General features: G+C 46.4%; 1 protein-coding gene across 1 annotated transcript; it reads right to left on the bottom strand.

Annotated features, from left to right (window-relative positions):
- Positions 1-1,653: 1,653 nt before the first annotated feature.
- LOC8037914 (acetylcholinesterase-1-like) lies at positions 1,654-18,476 on the bottom strand. Its single transcript, XM_029991993.4, has 3 exons — positions 16,588-18,476; positions 10,084-10,266; positions 1,654-1,684 (listed from the first exon to the last, which is right to left on the bottom strand). The coding sequence occupies exons 1-2, from the start codon at positions 18,474-18,476 to the stop codon at positions 10,119-10,121; spliced, it is 2,037 nt and encodes a 678-aa protein (XP_029847853.3). The 3' UTR covers positions 1,654-1,684; positions 10,084-10,118.
- Between the last annotated feature and the right edge of the window lie 219 nt (positions 18,477-18,695).

Below are 18,695 nucleotides of genomic sequence, written 5' to 3'. Positions count from 1 at the left end.
TTAGCGTGACTGTCCTTTTGCGTCACCAGCTCGCCGGCATACTGTGCTGATTAACCCACGTTCCTGATAAGTTTCCGATAAGTAAAAAACGTGTCATGCGCCACTCTATATTTAAAGACTGCGTTAAGTTTACACCGCTGACAATTTCTGCCACCCTTTCAATGATTGCTACACCGAGGTCATTGTATACATTCACGCGGCATACTCAATGTTGAATCCACAAATGACGACTTACCTTTTCCGATAATGTAAAAGGGACCTGTGACTATGTCATAAACAAACAATTGGACGTGTGTCGTGTCGTGTCCCATACTCTCAGCAATTCCCGCACCCATACTGTCCTGCAATGTACAATGCGCGACGCTGCTAGCGCAAACAAAGGATCGCCGTTTCTATTTCTCTTTTTTTCAGAATCACACGGCTGTCATCAAAACTACTAGCGTTGCGGAAAGTAGTCATTTGAGGCGCTAACCTAAGCGGTAAATTTTGATGCCCGCCTTATTCTTTCGAAGTAAAATGCAAAAGAAAACAAAAAAAAAGGTCAATGTCATGTTCGCACTAACATTGCTGCACAGTATACAGAAACAACTTTTCAATGGCCATTATTTGCATTATTGGCTACAGACACACATGGGATGTGTGGGTCATAAAGCGTGGAACGGCTATCCCTTCTCACTGGCTAAGTTGATTGTATAGAAAGCAATGATCGCTCCACTCAGCGCATCACTGCGCAGACTCCCTAAACAAAATTTCTGAGCGTTGATTTTTTTTTTCCAGTTGCTACCTATTTGGTTGACGTCATATCTCAAAATGCATCCTAATTGTCCTTTCAGAGGGTGTTGATACCTGCCAGCTACCTAACCTTCGACAAGACTAAAGGAATCATTATTTCAATTAAGAATATCGGCGCCGTGTTGAGAATTATCTGTAGGAAACTAATCTTGGTAGCGTACTACATGAGCTGAGCTAGTACGCGTAATATCTGGCGAAATCACATATCACCAGGTTGAGTTACCACTTAGCGTCGTTCCTATTACGCACTATTACCATAGCCGCAGACCCATGCTTGGGTATAGTTAGGTTTTCCACGCGCGCCCCGCTTTCATTTTACTTGGAACCTGCTACGGCAACCAAATTGACGTAGACTGGCACATCTTTCAACAGCATTCCAGTTGGCGATGTCACCCGATCGTGACGCGACAGATCTCCAAGGGACAAACAATGATGTTCGTGCTCAAACGGGGGAACACTCAAGAGCGCGCTCACGTTTTTACATGTGTGTACGTGTGTGTGTGCACTGTGCGTGAAATTGGTCATCGTTTATTTACAGGTCATCTATAACTTAGCAGTGTTGTCCGGCCACCATTGTTCTCATGCCTGCCATGGCATCCAGCTGGCGGGCGAGCAAACGTGCACTGCGATTGTCTTTTGCCGGTCACTGAATGAATGATGATGACGACCGCGAACCATGTCTCTCCGTGCACGCTTGGGACGCTTCACCGCCTTTGGACGGGATCGGCTGTCCTTGTGTTTCATGAAGTCGCCGTTCTCTGGAGCCCAAAAGCTCGTTGCAGTGAGAAGGGCGTCTTTCAGCACCCTGCGTTGCTCCTTCTGGCACCTCCGGGAGTCGACGTTCTTTCGCGTAGCTGATGGGGTGACCGAACTTGGTGGAGTGGAGCAGCGTCTGCGAGATAAGATCGATGGACGGGACTGCATTACGACTTTGAGCTGTCTGTATCCGCTTTCTCCTATTTGTCCTACACGTGCGATACTATACCTCTCTTAGTTAGCGCTCTATCATTTAAGACGACGTTGTACAAATAGAAATCAAAGAAACTATATAAACGCTTAGGGGCAAGGATAGACAGCACAGTTCCTTCATAACTGTGCTGTCTAGCTGTCCTTGTCCCTATGTGTTTTTATTCTTGATTCTTGTAATTTCACCAAACCGCTTTTTGTTTTTTTTGCAAATACCAAATCAATTAATCAATCAATCTTCGCGTGCTTATTTCGAACTTATTAACAACGAGGGAGAACATTCTGAATCGCTGGGATTAGAGGCGCACGAGCGGAATCTGATGTTGCGAAAAAGGGGGTACTGCCATAGCCTCCTCTATAAACGCTTTCAGGGAGCTGTGCATGGGCGTCACCATAGCTGACCTTCAGTTTTTGTGTCCTCTTATTCCGCTCACTTCACTTCATCATTGCACAGCAGGACAGATTATTGTCACTTTAGGTGCTATTTTGTCCTTCTCCCTAGCATAGGCCCTTGTGGAGGTCGTCAACGCCCGCTTCAGTGGCTGGGCATCTCCGTAAGACGAAAGAAGATCGACAATGGCGGCACAATTTGGCGCATGTTTAAAGCGTCTATACTGACAAAGCCTGGTAGTTCGACAACGGAGCCATAGAGTGCCCGGTCGCAGATTTGGAGGGCGAGGATCTGGTAGCACAGGGCACTTCTCGGGGAAGCTGGTTGTGAGCGCTACCAGATCCATCGCCCGGGAGAAGAGTGTTTGGGCGTCTCGCCGCAGCGGGGCGCCCGTTACATGACTCTCTTCTCATCCGTTGTCTGCCGCTCTACCTTTTCACTTTTGACGGCCGCGTCTCATGGCGATCTGCCCGGCTTTGTCAGTATAGAGGAGGCTATGATATTGCGTATGCTCAGATCGCATTCCGCTGTCCAATCGACAAAGCGATTGGTGGAATGGTCTTTAGGTTGTGTAGTTTTAGCGGGCAGTAAATTTGTTTTCTTTACAAGACTAAAATCGTTTAAGCCCAGCTTGTTTAAAAGTTGACCCAAATAATCAAGTTTACCTGTTTTGCAACAATGAGACGATTTGGGCTAGTTGGATTGAAGTGAGCATTTTGGGAAGGAACCGCGGCAAAAAAACTTGAACAAGGAAAGAAAAACGCACACGACAGGACGGCGCTGATCAGCGCCGTCCTGTCGTGTGTGTTTTTCTACCACTGTCGAAGTTTTTTGCCGCTGTTCTTTCCCAAGATGTTTACCTGTTTTACTCTCCCAGACCTCTGAGGCATCGGAACGGTCCCCAAAAATGTGAATCCTTTCGCCTCTTGCCAGGACACTCTCTAGCATAGGATCGCTCCACCGTACTGCTTTTAGCTTATATGGAGAACCTGAACAATCATATTGCATTAGACTAGATCGGTAGTCTGACTTCAACTTCCCGAAAACTGGAACTGCCGACGGCCACGAAGTACTCGGTGCATTTTTACAAGCTCATGAGTTCAATAAGGCATTGGTGGTTAAAAGAAACTGTCCATATGTTGAAATTTCGGTATTTATATCAGTATTTTAGACGTCGTGATTAATATACGTTTCTCAATGTACACTGACCGCAAAAACATATTGGCACAGTCAAACAATTTTCGAGCCGGAGAAAGGGTTACACGTGGCGCTGCAGTTGCGCAAACAGACCGCGAAGAAGCTCGCCGACTGGGACCCATCTTTACAACACGAGAGACGGGAGCGAACAACAAACAGCCTTTCCCAAAAGCGTGCCTTCGAAACGCCGCTAATTCGCCTCAAGCAGAGCTCTACGTGGGGGGTAGAAATACCTAGACCGACTGACAAATGTTTGGCGATATCGGTCGTCGTCTCGATCTCAGAAATGCGACTCAGTTCGGAGAAAAAGGATGAAGAGGCTTAAAATAAAAGTTAAATAAACCGCGTCCGTGTACTTTAGGGGCTGCATGCAAAAATAAGATAGGCGAAGGTCGTCCTATTTAAAAGAGAAGAAAAGGTCGACAATAATGGAGGATTACTCCTGCTAATATAATTTATATAGATGTATCAAAGATGCTGAATGCGTAAACCGCCATCGTCGGGTTGCTCCAGCAACCCGACAATGGCTGTCTACGCATTCAGCATCTGCCCACACCACCCGGCTCCGGCGCGATCGTAGCGCCGCCGCAGCTCCGTGACGTCAAGCCCGCGTGTCGGTCTATACGTGGCGTGCAGAGAGATCCTGCACGCCGGCTATTGAAAACAGGCCCTGCGAAGCATGCGACATGAGAGTGCCATTCGATTGCTCCGGACCGCGTGCATTTTTTGCGACTCTTATACAGAAACGCACTAAGAATTTTTACTTTAAAATCACAGTCTGCCTATGTGCCTTCAATTTGCTTTTTTTTTCTTACCAGCCTCGAGCATTTTCACACATTGTAAAAATAATGAATTTGTCATCTATGGGTATCTAGTCTACTACATGCCCCATTCACGGTACAGCGGTAGCCTTAATTTGGTCATATTTCTAGCTTTATAACTTCAAATCAACAAAAAATAATGGAACAGGTTTTTGCAAATTTTGTTAGTGTCTATCATTGGCCTTCATGTTGAAGAGTTTAAGAAAAAAGATCGGAGATGGCCTTTTTTTTAATTGAGTTTCAAAATAACTGATAATTATTAAAATGTCCCCATTTGAGTATCTCTTATAAATTGCTTCCGCTACCCAGGACAACAATATTTAGCGTCAGTGTTAACAAGACAGGACAACACGCTGGCAAAGGAGAAAAAAAAAATGTAAGTGTTATTGCGGTCAATAAGTATCGACGATTATACGCAGTTTGTGAGTAAATATCTCTACACCTGTAGCTATGACAATTTTTTTACGAGAGGCGCCCGAAATGCCAACTTTGCGCAATTCGCGAAAAGCGCTTCGCACTGAGTGTGTGCTTCTACTTGTTTTCCTCAAAGACAATCATTTTTTTCGCAAAACAATTTTTGATTCTGTTCCGATGGGCATTGAGTCTAGAAGATATTTTTTTTCGTGAGAATTAAAAAGGTCACAGGATGTGGTCGGCCGAACTTATCTGAAAACACCCTATAGAAGACCCTTTTTATGGCAAACGCCACCAGGTGGTGCTCCAGTCTTTGACGTCCCAGAGAACTTCCGGTTTATAAAGAAAATGAACAAAGGCAACCTTAACACCTCTCCTTGACATGTAGATGAAACGTTTAAAAACCAATTCTCCAGGTGAACGCCAAAAGAACAAGGGAATGCGAGATCTGTTAAAATGTTTCGAGTACTTTTGTATACCAACTTGCACCCTCCAAGATGCTATATTGTACTTTAAATCTCCAACTTTGTTGTCTATACAGCATTTATGCTTTCTAGCACTGGTGACATAAACAAGCCCAAAAGGCTTGCAAAGACGGTGCGACCGGAAGTCGTGTTCATGTTTGTAAACTGAAAAGGGTCTGACCAAATGGTTTACGAAAGAAAAGTAAACGCACTGTACCAACACGTTTTTTATATGTGAAACACTTCGTACGTTTCCATTGCCGTGACAGCTTATGCAACCGCAATCTTCACCGAGAAACGCATGCGGGGAGCGCTACGTGCTTATCATCTATCACTTGAATTTGACACTTGCTTTGTAGTTTTCTTATTGAAACAAGTGTCAAAACCACATGATAGGAGATAAGGCGCGGGCCACCGGTGATAAGGAGCGCGCGATGGTTTTCTGTCGACTACTGTTCTGTCGACGGACACAAATTTCCCGACCAACGAGTCATATACAGCTTCGCTGTAGAACAGAAAGTGCCTGTCCAAAATAAGCTTAAACAAAAACGTGTTTTTTTTTTCATTGCAGTGTCTGTTCAAATATTTTTATTACCTCCCGTCTCTTTATAAATCGTATGATACATTCCCATTATTTTAACACTGTACCGCGTCGAGACACACCTTACGTGACTCCAAATATATGCTTGTAATATCAACCTAAGGACAGCGCTTCCCATTTCCAACAAACTTTTTGTCGTTTGCTATCGCTTTTGCGAGCCATTTGGCTGGAGGCAATCGGGCGTTCGGCTCGCATCAAGTTTGTCTATTGTTAACATCATTTCACCATGAAAGGCAAATAGCTCTCAAGTTTTGCGGTGCACCTGGCGTACCAAAACGAGTATTTTTACTTCGCATTTTAATTCTGCGTCATGACCGTCCTAAAAAGCAGCGTCTCGCACCAAAGCGGCTGACGCACGCGTCTGCCGTTTTGTGGGTATGCTGTTGTCGAGCTTCAGAGCGTTTGCCGCTTGAGGCGGGTCGGGGACACACCCACTATGACGTGATGCGCAGGTCTTGACTAGTAGGTGGGACTGGTTATCTGTCTGCCACTTAGTCGCAAGTCATCCGTCTACGGTTCAGTAGGAAGATCGCCAGGGCGGATTTGCCATCAGTCAGAAAACGCTCGAGAGGAGTGTGTGCGAAGTGTCTTGAAGGGGATCAGCACACAGTGCGGTCACGTGTGGTGAAACGAGCAAAACAACCTCTGTTGTGGCATCAAGTATCCGAAATGTTATCCTGTCACATAATTAGCATTTTATCGGCGCAGGGGCAGCGACAGCTAACGATACATTTTCTTGGAATTGCGAAGCACCGTCATTAGGGGGAAACATTACAGGAACAAGGGAGTCATATAAAACTTTTGTCCGAACGTGTCGCTTCTTAAATATTGCGAATGTACCATGGAACTAACCTATAAACGCCAAATAAATCCTAAAGTCATAGAGAAATCTATCGTGAAGCGGATTCGAACCTATAACTTTTTCGAATTGAGCAAAGGGAAACCAGTGTTTCACCGCTCAAACTCAAGAGCAGAAACATTCAGCGTCCTTGATACGTCTTTATAAATTACTTTTGCAGACGTAACTCTCGGGTGTTGCCCGTCCTTTTTCTTTTAATGTTTGCCTAGTGCGTGTTTCACCAACCGTAACTTTGCATGCAGCTGCCAAAGTACACGGACGCGGTTGATTTCACTTATATATAGAGTCGAGCAAAGATACGTATCGGCAGCAATATGTCAGGGCATTTCTTTCTCACCGCGTAGTGCTTGTCACGTGGCATGAAATTTCATCACGCCCACCGGTATTCGCCAGCCATACATTATTGTGCACATGGCTTGGCTTTTTGCCTGCTCGCTACGCACAAAATATTTCCTTATGTAATCCGAGTTTTACCGTCACTGGCGGTTTTCGAAACGACTCATTGATGACTGTATATTCATGGGAACACCTTGTTTACTCGAACAATAATAAAAACTCTTACGCGTGACCCGTATGGGCACTCGCACTAGTTCTTAAAGAGTGTCTGAGAAACCAATAAAATAAAAGGTACTGAACCATTTTCACCTTTTACTATTTGTAGTGCATTATTTACTCGAGTAAACGACGATATGGAAGACCAGAAGCCTCTAGCCAATGACCATACAGTTAGCTGATCACGAAGGAAGGCCATCGCTGACAAAGTAACGTCGTTCCACTTTACCTGTAGTCAGAGAAGAAGCCGCCATCAAGGGGCCTTACAAAATACTTCCCTTTAGTAAACTCGTAATGTTAACTGAAAGCGATAATTCAACTTCTTTTCTTCCAATTACTCAAGCACCGAAGAGAATGCTGTTCTACGTCATGCACTCACTCGGCTTACCTGGATAAATTCAGTATCGTGTATACTGAAGGTAGCGCCATCTATTGTCTGGGCAGGGAAGAAGGATTTTCCTCGTCGTCCCTCCCCCCCCCCCCCCCTCTCTCTTTCTCTCTCACAGCCTCTCCCTCCGCTCTACAATTGGATCGCGTTTGACACGTAACCACAACCCTTCCCATAAGCCCGCGGGCGGGGTTTTGCTGCTCAGATCCGTCGCCTTGACTCAGCAAGGGCGAGGCTCTCTGCCCCGCTTCGTACAGTGAGTCTGTAGCTGCCAGTGTGGGTCAGTATTGTTTTTATTTTTGCAACGCAAGCTTGGTGCTGTGTTATTTACTGTCCGTTCATTTCCAGCTGCCGTTAAACAAAACAATCGTGTTGTTTTTGGGAGCTCTCTCTCTATATCTATATATATATATATTGCTTTTTTTCTGAAGAAACTTAGCGGCGAAGTAGGATGAGAGCGAATAGCTTGAAAGACGTCTGGAAGCAGAAACACCGCAATATTGCGTGACCAATGTTCAATTATTGCTTTATTACAAGGTCTTTGTATTACCTATTCTTTGTCTCGTGTAATTATAAAAAAAAATGCGTTCGTTGTTGACTGATTTGCATTATTAAATAAAACGTCGCTCTTGACTTATGACGACTTCATTGCGGTATTCACCACGTCAGTGACCAACAGCGTAAGGCCGTAAGTGTTTGGCGCGCTCAGGCATGGTTGCACAGTAGTGTTGTATGTTTTCGCACATTTGTCACGGGTAAATTAAGCCTTTACAATCTATGACAACAAAAAAACAAATTAGCAGTGATTAACATCTTCTAAATTTTTTGCGTGTAAATACATCGCGCAGCCTTTTTATATTAATTATTAACTACCTCAGGTGATGCCAGTTCTACGAATACATTATTTTCGGTCAAGATTTTCATATGCACAGGGTACAGTTTTCTCTCAATGGCCCGTTCTTGGAACTTTGTACAACGAACGAGTAAACGAAATATCGGCGTGTCAAAGGCCAAAAAAAAGATTGGTACTACATTGACCTTCAGTATTTCTTTTTAATTGCGGGACACGACTCACACGACTATCTGTTCTCAAGTACAAGCGACGCCAGCTCTGCTTGCAATTACATTACTCGTCCGAGGAACTCTCGCTCACTCGTGAGCTTAAATAACTGTACGCCAACCGTATACTTTACTCGGCGGAACGCATAACTGTCGCTGCCGTAGAATCCAATAGCACATGTCTTCAATCCGACGCACGCTCTCGTCCATCGTTGCGGGTAGTACGGGTCGAGGCACCGGGGTAGCCGTCGCGGCCGCTCTATACTCGTTTCCACTTCAAGAAAAAAGACAAGGAAGTTTTGCGCATTGTTTATACGATGCGTGAAGTAGTTCTTACGGGATTTGGTAGGAGCGATGCTTTTGGCGTTTGAAGCGTGTACGTCTTGATAAGATAACATATATCTAGTCTAGAATGCACTCACATATACCTTAATTATATTCATAACGGGGAAAAGTAATAATACTCCGTGAAAAGCATGAGTTTTGTTTACGTTTTTTAAGGTGAAAATTAATGTAGTCTGCTCAGTAATGGCGGAGCTGCTGGGACAGGAGGATATGTCCAGAGGAAGAGAAGGAAACCTCGTTGCGCTACATCATATATAGAATGTCCTTAGCATGCAAGATTTGAGGATAAAAATAGGTACTAACGAATTCGCGTAAAAATGTCACGCTCATTTGTTTTTGTATTTTTTCAAGTCTATACTTCGTCTCACCCTACGATGGACTAAAGGCAAAAGCTGCGGACCGCCAGATCCAGTCACGAGCCACTCAGAAATTGTGCGGTATTTCGCTTCGATGCACGTATCGGTGCCCGCGTCTCGGATTACTGATAAGGGGCCGGGTGGACAGTGGTTCGAATCAGAGAAATGGGTGACTCAACAATTTTACATCGCAAAGAAAGCCACTACATATAGGCTCCTTGCAGCGTCGAAGCTATAGAAATGATGCAGCGCTTTTGGATTCGAGCATTATTCGTCCACCCCTAAGCGTGTCATGGTAGAGAGTTTTAGTAGATCGTTCCCATGACTCCGATATCGGTATCGGGGCTATCGGAGGTATCGGAACGATCTACTAAAACTCTCTAGTTTAGCGCGGAACGGGATTGGACTTGGCGGCCCGTGGCTTTGGCGTTTAGTCCCTCGAAGGATGAGACAAAGTATAGTAACGTTGGCAGACACAAGCACGTGAAGTGCGTGTAACTACACTCGAACCCACCAATGTCTACGGTGCAGACAAAGGCAGGGGCCTTTGTCTCGTTTATCAGCGTACTCTTCGCTGCTCGGATAATTTAACGTCTACTGGTATGGAGTTCCTGTAAGAATGAGAACGGCATTCTCCAACACGCGCTCGCTTCTCTCCGCCGTAATTCGGCTGCGCGCCCGAAGCTCTCGCGACGCTCAAGCGTTATATCCAAGGAATCTCGCGCTGGAGGCGGGGCGGGTCAAAGACCTCCCCGCAGTTCTCAACCTGTCAGTTCCAGTACTCTCATTATGCATTGAGTATGACTCTTTGTGGTAAACGTGTTTGACCCGTCTCGTCCAGTTCCGTGAGGATCCGGGTGTCCCATGACCCAACCAACCTTTCGACCAGGCCGCCCAGGATGCTCCAAGGTGTTCACTTGAGGATGTACTTTTTCCAGAAGCGGCAGTGCTCGGCGTGCAGCCCCTTGCCCAACCGGAAACGCTTCGGGTTCAGCTCCATGTGGACCGGGTTCAGCTCGGAGAAGAGCGGCCACTGCGTCCCGTTTAAGGACGGAGGCTTCCTGGGCAACCAGAGACCGCGTCCCGACGTGCGGTGTTCAGTACCCGCGGGCACGTCGCCGACCACCTTCGACTTTGTTCGCGGCGTACCGAGACATTCACAAAGGCTATAATAGAGCGTTTTAACGGCGTATAGGAGCAAACGCAAGCGCCGTGCGTTGGCGTGCTGAACACTGCGTATGCACGTCGTCGCTACGCGCCGATTCAAGACGCCGTTTGGGCTCCTTGCGTGCACAGTGGCGATGACGCTATTTACTCACGTACGCTATTCTGAAACTCGGCAATAGTTTACGCTTCGCAGCGGAGCCCGCGTGTGTTTTGTGTGCGTCATTGTTCGTTAAAGTTAACCGAGAAAATTTTCCGCTAAATTTAGAGGGAATATCGTGTCACGTGACGTCATGGTGCCGCGTGTTGTCGCGATGACACGGCCTCACGCGACGTCGCAATGTCACGTGAACACCGTTGGCTAAATTTAGCGGGCCATCAGTCCCGCTACATGTAAACACGGCAGTGTAACTGTGTGCAGCGTTTTGGCCGCAGTGCAAGACAGGGCAAGAAATAGGGAATTGATTTAGAATTGAACATAAATCGTGACAAGGTGTTCGGGAGTGATACCTCGAATGCCTTGTCTTGATATCGTCCTCGAATATCTTGCCTGATTATGAATCACGACATGGCAACCAAGGACATATTGTTGGTAGTACGCATCGGGAATTAACTACTACTTTGTTGTACGTATGGCTAGAGAGAGCTCTCATGCATTAATAAGCCGCGTGTTAACTTCAGCTGTGTAAACCGCATACCAAGGAATTTGGCCCTTTCTCTAAAGAATCGACTTTATATATATTAAAAAAAAGGCTTCCTGGCAATGTTGTCGAACCTACGAAGACGCGTGCGCCCAACATTCAGACAACTTATGGCATGTTTTGTTGGCGTGGATATGACGACTGGCCACCAGACTCCAAGCTTAACCTGACAACATTTTCACTTTAATGACAATCATAACGCCACCTTTGCTTCAGGCAGGTGACGCCTTGTGTTTTTTTACTGCCATCCACGTGAAACGGTCCCTTGATCTCATAACCTTGCCTGAATCGCAGACAAACGACGTAATATATACGCAGCATCTGGAGCAGACAGGACCAATAGTTTCACTTCCTCAACTTGACGTCCTCCATGCTACAGGATGGGCGTGCAAGAAAGTCGAGCACCTCGAATGCTGCGATCCCTTAGTTCCGATCTCGACTTGATCGAAGAAACAACACGCCTTGTTCGTCCTCATATTTTAACGCCCTTCCATGCCTCGCTTCATTGACTGTCCACGCAACACTCGCAGCAAAGACGCGCATGCCCCGCGGTACTTTCGCCAACGACCGGAAGCAAGGCTGATTCGGGTTTCCTGGTCCGCCGCCTGCTCACATCTTACTATGAACCGCAGCGGACGCTACGAGCGATCCTAGCCACTCAAACGCAGAGTGAGTGGGACATGGCCTTCCCTCGGGGTCCAGCGAGGCGCGAGGTCACGTGATATGTTTGCAGCCTTAGATTGGCTGAGATGGCTCGCAGCGTCCGCTGCGGTCCATCGTAAGGTGAAACGAAGTGCAGCGTGTGTCTCCTTCTTTATTCGCCGCTTCGTTCCCCCCCCCCCCCCCCCCAATGCCCAAACCAGTTCCCACTTTGCTTTCTTCTGCATAGCGCAAGTATTATATAACGGTCGCCCTTCCGCCTTCATTCTCGTGTGTTGTCCGATTTTTTTTCTTCATTCTTGCTTTCGTAAATTTGTTTTCTTGGACAGCTTTATTTTTTCTTTGTGTGTGCTGTCTTTTAGACTGGCCTCCCCCAAAGCAGTGCAACATTCCCAACGTAGAAAGAAAAAAAAAAGAGCGACAGAGAGAAGGGTGCGAAAGACGAAGTGGACATCCGTCACTGATATGGGAAAACACGAGAAGCTTTCAAACCGGGTCATTTCAGCACTTCCTCGCGCTAGGTCGCTTTCGTGAATTTATTTTTAGTGTACACCGGAGATATCTCTATGTCGTGCCAAAATTTCGGCATCGAGGTGCGAAATGCAAATTTGCCAAATCCGACGTATGGCTCGCCGCAACCACGGAAGAGGAAAGTGCTGCCCCCGCTGTTTGAGGTGGTGGCGAATACGCGCTAAGTAGATATCCATGCGTGGGAGATGCCGGCGTATACTTCCCGGAAGACGCGGTTCGAAGTTTCAAGCACGCGGTCGTAGTTCGTAGTTAAATTTCGTGGGATAGCGCTTCGTTTCTATACCGTGAATCGTAAGTAATGCACTATGTTTCCTAGCCCCTTATTTTGTATGGATAATTCAATCGCTATTGTCATGGCCATCAGCAAAAGAGTTTGGTGCCTGTTGCATTCAGCTTCGATCACACCAAACATTTACGAACGCTACAGAAAATGCAAACTTGCTAACCACCTGCAAATCTTAATAGCTAAAGAAATGCGACTGATCCTAAGTTACCTTAAAATTTGCTATCAGTATTAGTCAAAAGGTTGGCGACACAAACTTCATTGACTACTACTGCACGTGCCCGTTGCTGGTTAAGAAAAGCAGGACAGGCTCCTCCTGCCGAAGCCCTCCACTCTTTCCCCATTCAGCAGAGCGAACGTCGGAGACCAGGCGAGGGGCATCGCCTCCCCTCCAGCATTCCTGTCCTAACTTTCTCAACTTGCAGCACAATATAGTTCGTTTTCTTGTGGGAAGACCCGACAAATCGAAGCTGCATTGTCAGTAAAGGGAAACAAAACATTAAAAAAAGAAGAACGCCGGTGTAACTTTGACCAGACCAAGACCGATGTCACTGCTACCAGGGCAAGGACCCAAGTTCTCCGACCACTTGTCAGCATCCTCGCTAAGCAATTGAGTACATACGTGTCCTCCGCTAACTTTGAAATGTTGCACGCTTTATAGTCATTTTGTTCCTTGCTCATGCGGCTGTGTTGAGGCAGTTTACCAGACGTATAAGGTGTAGGTAATGAGCTGGAATAGTTTTTCCTGCGACATTGTATCCTACGTGATCTTCCTGTTTTATGTTCCCCAAAAGAGTGACAGGTTTTGGGATCGAAAGCGCTGGATGCAGACTCTGACGCCATGTTTCCAATTCCTACTTCTGCCGGTTTCGCTATGCACCGACGTTTGGTGTACATTCGTCTAATGACTAAGGCGTAATGCGCAATAGAGATTCAAGGTTAAAATACCGAAAGCAATACTATCGTATTGGAATGGGCCATTCCGGTACGTTTTCTCGATTTTAGCGTTATGACTTTTTTTAGTGGTGTAAGCGTCCCTGCCTTGTGTAGCTTTGTAGATACCTCATATTAAAGTTTTCTTTCGGGGGCCTATGGCGAAACCGAAACTACCGGCTCGAGCATGATGGCAACCCTTATGATCAGCTGCATGGCCATCGCGTGACGCAGTTCGTACCGCGGTACCGCAAAGCGTACTACGATTGACCTCGTCGCAAGAGCAGTTTCGACCTGTCAGGTAAGGTGCTACGGCTATTTTACTGCTTTACTTTGTAAATATCAAACACCTGTAACAAATATAAATACAGATTCATAAAGTTGCGGGCCGAAAAGCGAGTTCGCCACAATAAACGCAGGCCACGGTGACGCAAGCTCAGCACAAGCTCACAGCGTGCTCCACTTAGGTTCTGAATAGAAGTACTATACTGGTGGTGTGCAATGCAGGTTGGGAAAACTATTTGTAAGCTCGCGCTGAGTATCAACAAACTAACTATGGCCGCCCGTGGGTGCCACCTTGGCACCATGACGCGCTTGAGCGAGCAGGGAGTCAATGGTATTCTAGAGCTAGCTACGCTTTGCTGGCGGGAGCTCGTGCCGTCACTTTGAAGCATGGATCGAGCACGCGCCTGCTGCGACTGCTCTCCGCAGCGTATGATCTACGAAAAGCCGGTTCAGACACTTGCATTTGAGTGCGTTTGACTGCGTTGCGTCGAGAACTGAAAGCGAGTCACCGGCACATCTGTGCTTCGTATGAAGTATGGAATCCAATTCAAGGAATCATTTTGGCACACGATATAAGCAGCAGGGATGTCCTGGTTTCTCGCAGTCAAACGCAGTCAAACGAAACTGTCTGAACAAGGCTTAAAACTCTCTTTTGTGCGCGATCGCGTGATGCACTCACAAACTACGGCCACTAAAACATAACATAACAAGCATAAATCATCCGCTGTGGCGGCTGAAAACGCAACAGAAAACCTTTTTTAGTACGAGCATAACCACGGGGCACGAGGTTGCTTGCAAAACAGCCACCCCGCTGAATGCTCGCTGAGAAGCTGGTGGTAGCATTTTAAATATCAGTTTTAGAGTGGATCGCGCTTTCCAATTAGCCTAGTGTTTTGGCAGTGCTCGTATTTAGCCTCCATAAATAGATATCAGTCATTTATTTTTGTTCAACTTTTGACGGGAGTTACTCTTAAAAAAGTGGAATGCTAACCATGTTGAATAAACCTGAGAATGGATCTGAAATGAACATACAATTTGAAGGAACAGAAAAGGACAGGACGTCGTCGTCCTGTCCTTTTCTGCTACTTCGACTTGTATGTTCATTTCTGCCCCAGCCTCAGGTTTATTCATCATGGTTAACATTCACCAGCTCGCCCGCACCCTTACTATATTTTCTCTGGAGTGCTCATCGTCGCGTAAACGGAGGCCTTATCTTAAACAATTGAGCTATGGCGCTCAGGACGCACAAATTACGCTGCTCTTCTACTGTAAATATTCATGCACCAACAATAATGTCTGTTTGTTTTTCTTCCTTTCTTTTGGAATGTAAAGTCCCAGTTCACTTATCTCGACCACATTGAGTATTTTATTATATTGTACTGGACCGTCTGTGAATGAAATTTCGCGCAGCTGAGGCTCCTGCTGGGAACACCTCCTTGGTAGAGGAATTAAATTAGAATAAGAGATATTAACAATTTGTGCTTGGTTCACAACAAAGGTTCACAACAAAGGTTCACAACATAGAAAATTAACATTTGATTATGGATCAATTAACAGTTAGGAAGTCAGTTACATGTAACTTAAACCTTTGCTCATTTACAAAAATCTTACATAACAAAGTGGACACATTCTAATTTCGTTATAAAAATTAATTTTTGTTGACCTGTATTTACTATGTACGGATGCATGCCGGATGTTTTGCTCAGCGTAGACCGATGTGTTCCCGTAAAGAGTGAACTCAGACAACCAATCGTGATGATATCTTAGTTTTCATCAATCGGCTTACTCGAAGAGGCATATATAGTGTTCACAATATGTTTGTAATTTTGAGAATTATTGTTCATTTATATTTTGCAACACAACAGAGCTGTTTCAGCTCGAAACTTGCAGGGCTTATGGGAAAATCACTAAGACAATAGCTTGCTCACAGTGACTCTATCGATTACATGCGCGATGCAAACGTTTACGTGAAATGAAGGAGCGAGGAAAACCGAAGTTGCACGCATGCGATAACACGTGTCGTGCTCGCCGAACTTAGATTTGCATTTGAAATTCAATGCGTTTCCTGGAATGAAAAACATTTTTCCCATTTTTTCATGTTAGCCCAGATACTACAGGGACTGGGAAGAAGGCGATCGGGAAAGCGGCAGGATCATCTTCAGCCTCTGGAATAGGTTCACTTTTATGTCATGATCAAGCAGTGGAAAATCTCTGCCGAGCTCGCAAAATCCACTCTCCTCCTTTTTTTTCTTCTTCTTTTTTTTTTACTTCCATGATTAACGTAGCTGATGAAACGGAACCTTTTTTACGTTGTAAGTTTACGGGCTTGTGATAAGCATAAAAAGCAACCAATGTATAAAGGTGAAAGCCTAAAAAATCGAGTCTTCGCTCAAAACGCGGGATACAACAAAAGCGCAATTTATCAGTTTCCATGTCGCACTCCCATTTCCAGTCTAAAATTAGTACTCATCAAAACGAATAACTGATTGCCGCAATCTGGCTGATTACAACAAGCTTTAAAAAAAATTTCTTACGAACAAATTTTTTTTTTTTAATTTGAACGGGCTCTGTGAACTGTGGATAAATTGTGAGACGAGACTAGTGGCCTTCTCAATGCCCTGTATAGAGGTCTTGTGTTCTAGCCAAGAGGATTCAAATTGAAAGTTTATCTTAGCTGTGGTATTAAATGAACATGAGTCAATTTGTTAAAGTTTGTTGCAGAAAATTTTAAGATGGATGCTATAAAATCGACTTGGTAGTTTTCGTGAAAATCCTAAGACTGTTATTATGCTAAAGAGTTTGAAAAATAAGAACGGCTTACTCACCCCGTTTTAGCGAAGGTTAGCCAGATATCCATCATTTGTTTGGAGAAGTTTACTTCTTCCGCTGTAAATTTTTCTGGAAACCTAAGTGGAACACCAAAGATGAATTCCACCTCGTCGAAATGTGCCGTTCCCAGCCACTCCGGCCAGTAGCTGTTGCTGGGCCGATGAGTGAAGTGGTAATAGTAGACACTGTTGTTGAACCTGGAGTACGTTTCTCCGTAGTAAGTGGTGGGACAAATTTGGAGGTAGTCTCCGATGGCTTCGATGAACGCGTTCCTCACTGCCGGGTAGTCCTTGTCTTTGATGGTCTTGAAGTAATGGTCCCGTATGTCACGCGTACCGGTTTGTATAATGTACTGGAAGAAAAATATGAGGTAAAATGCAGCCTCGTCCTTTGTAATGTTCGGAGCTAGGCCGTTTAGAAAAATGTAAGGTAAAGAGTTGGCCACGAAGATGCTGCCTTCATCTTTGTTCACTCCAAGCAAGACATCCGAGTCCTTGAAGAGTCCCTTCTTGAGCGCTTCGTGAGCATTGAGCGGCATGAACTCATCTCCGTACCGAGGATGGTAAGTGAGCACGCGCTTTCCGAGCGTTTCCTCGGCTTTCTCGAAAAGCGTCCGCGCGTCTAGCTCGCGTAAGCAACGGACTACCAAATCCGAACTGTTTTGGAAGTTTTGTGTCGTGTTGGAACATTTGAAGATTTCCGCGAACTCCGTCGCCTTCTTTATGGCACCGACGGTGTTGTCGGGTGTATCCCATAAGGGACTGCCGCTCTGCAAAACTACTCTCTTTACCATGTGTCGGCTCATCGGGGAAACCAGATGCAATCCCGCCGAGACGGCGCCCGCACTTTCACCCACAAGAACCATGTGGGCCGGATTACCGCAGAACAACGGCGCGTTTTCGTAGAGCCATCGAATCGCCAAGTGCTGGTCGAGGAGTCCCATGTTCCCGGGGATGTCCTCGCTGTCTGCGTTCAGGAAGCCAAGTGGTCCTAGCCTATAGTTCATGGAAGCCATGACGACGTCCCCGTACGCTGCAAGCACGCTCCCATCATAGAACTCCCAGTCGGTAGCGCCAATGTTAAAACCTCCACCGTAAATGAACACGATGACGGGCTTCAATGTGGATGCCTTAGTCCTGTTGTCGCAGGCGCCTTCAGGAGCCCACACATTTAGATGAAGGCAGTCCTCGCTCTCAGTTTTTCGGCTCGCAGCCCAACTCCAAGAGGACGAGTACGTGATGTGGAAACAAGGAGGCCCCATATCCGAGGCGTCGTAGACGTCACTCCAGGGCTGGATTGGCTGAGGCTTCCTAAACCGGAGATCGCCTACAGGAGGCGTCGCATAGGGGACCCCCAGAAACACGTTCAATTTCTTTCCCAGGATTTCCCGTTTGAAGCCCGCTACTTTACCCGTTGTCGTAAACACTAACGGTCGGCCGTCCTCCGTCGTCGTTGGAAGGCTCGGCGGCGGCGGTGGAAGGAGTTCGTCTCCGGTCTGTAAGATGATGTCGACGACAGCCGGTTCCTGCAAGTTGGTTTCTAGATTGTTGTGGTTGCCGAAGCGGTCCCGACCCGAGTCCTTGCTGTCCGGCGAATCGCGCTCCGGCAAAGAGCCGGAACTTAAGCGTGTCGTCTGCGGATCCAGTAAAGACTGCACGGCCACGTTGCCACCTTCTTCCTCAATGGCTCCGACGGTGTCACCATTGAGTCCCACGAAGCTTAACTCTTGCCGCTTGCCCTGGTCGGACTGTAGCCGAGGACCATCATCGGGATCTGCGTTCGTGCTGTTGAAGAGGTCCGGCGGAAGCTGGAGGATGAGTGTCGCGATCGAGACGGCGATGAGGCAGACGAGGCCCACCACCAGGCACAGCACCCAAGTTCTCATTGCTACGTTGGCGGATCTGCAAAGGCAAAGGAAAGGCGAGAGCGACACTTAGGGCGGGTGCAGCGGGAAGAGGCAAGCCCCGCTTCCGGGATTCTCGACCTATGCAAAACAGCGCCACACCAGCAGCTACTTTCCCCTTTCGTAATGTGGTGCACAGGCGTTTTCAAAGTTAGATGGATCCGGAGGGGACTTACATTCTACAGTCTTGCAGACACTGCT

The sequence above is a fragment of the Ixodes scapularis genome, unplaced genomic scaffold (genome assembly GCF_016920785.2).
Source record: "Ixodes scapularis isolate PalLabHiFi unplaced genomic scaffold, ASM1692078v2 PGA_scaffold0__279_contigs__length_252992795, whole genome shotgun sequence".
NCBI classification, from domain to species: domain Eukaryota; kingdom Metazoa; phylum Arthropoda; class Arachnida; order Ixodida; family Ixodidae; genus Ixodes; species Ixodes scapularis.
Note: the sequence above shows the minus strand (reverse complement) of the source record. Positions and strands in the feature narration are given on the sequence as shown.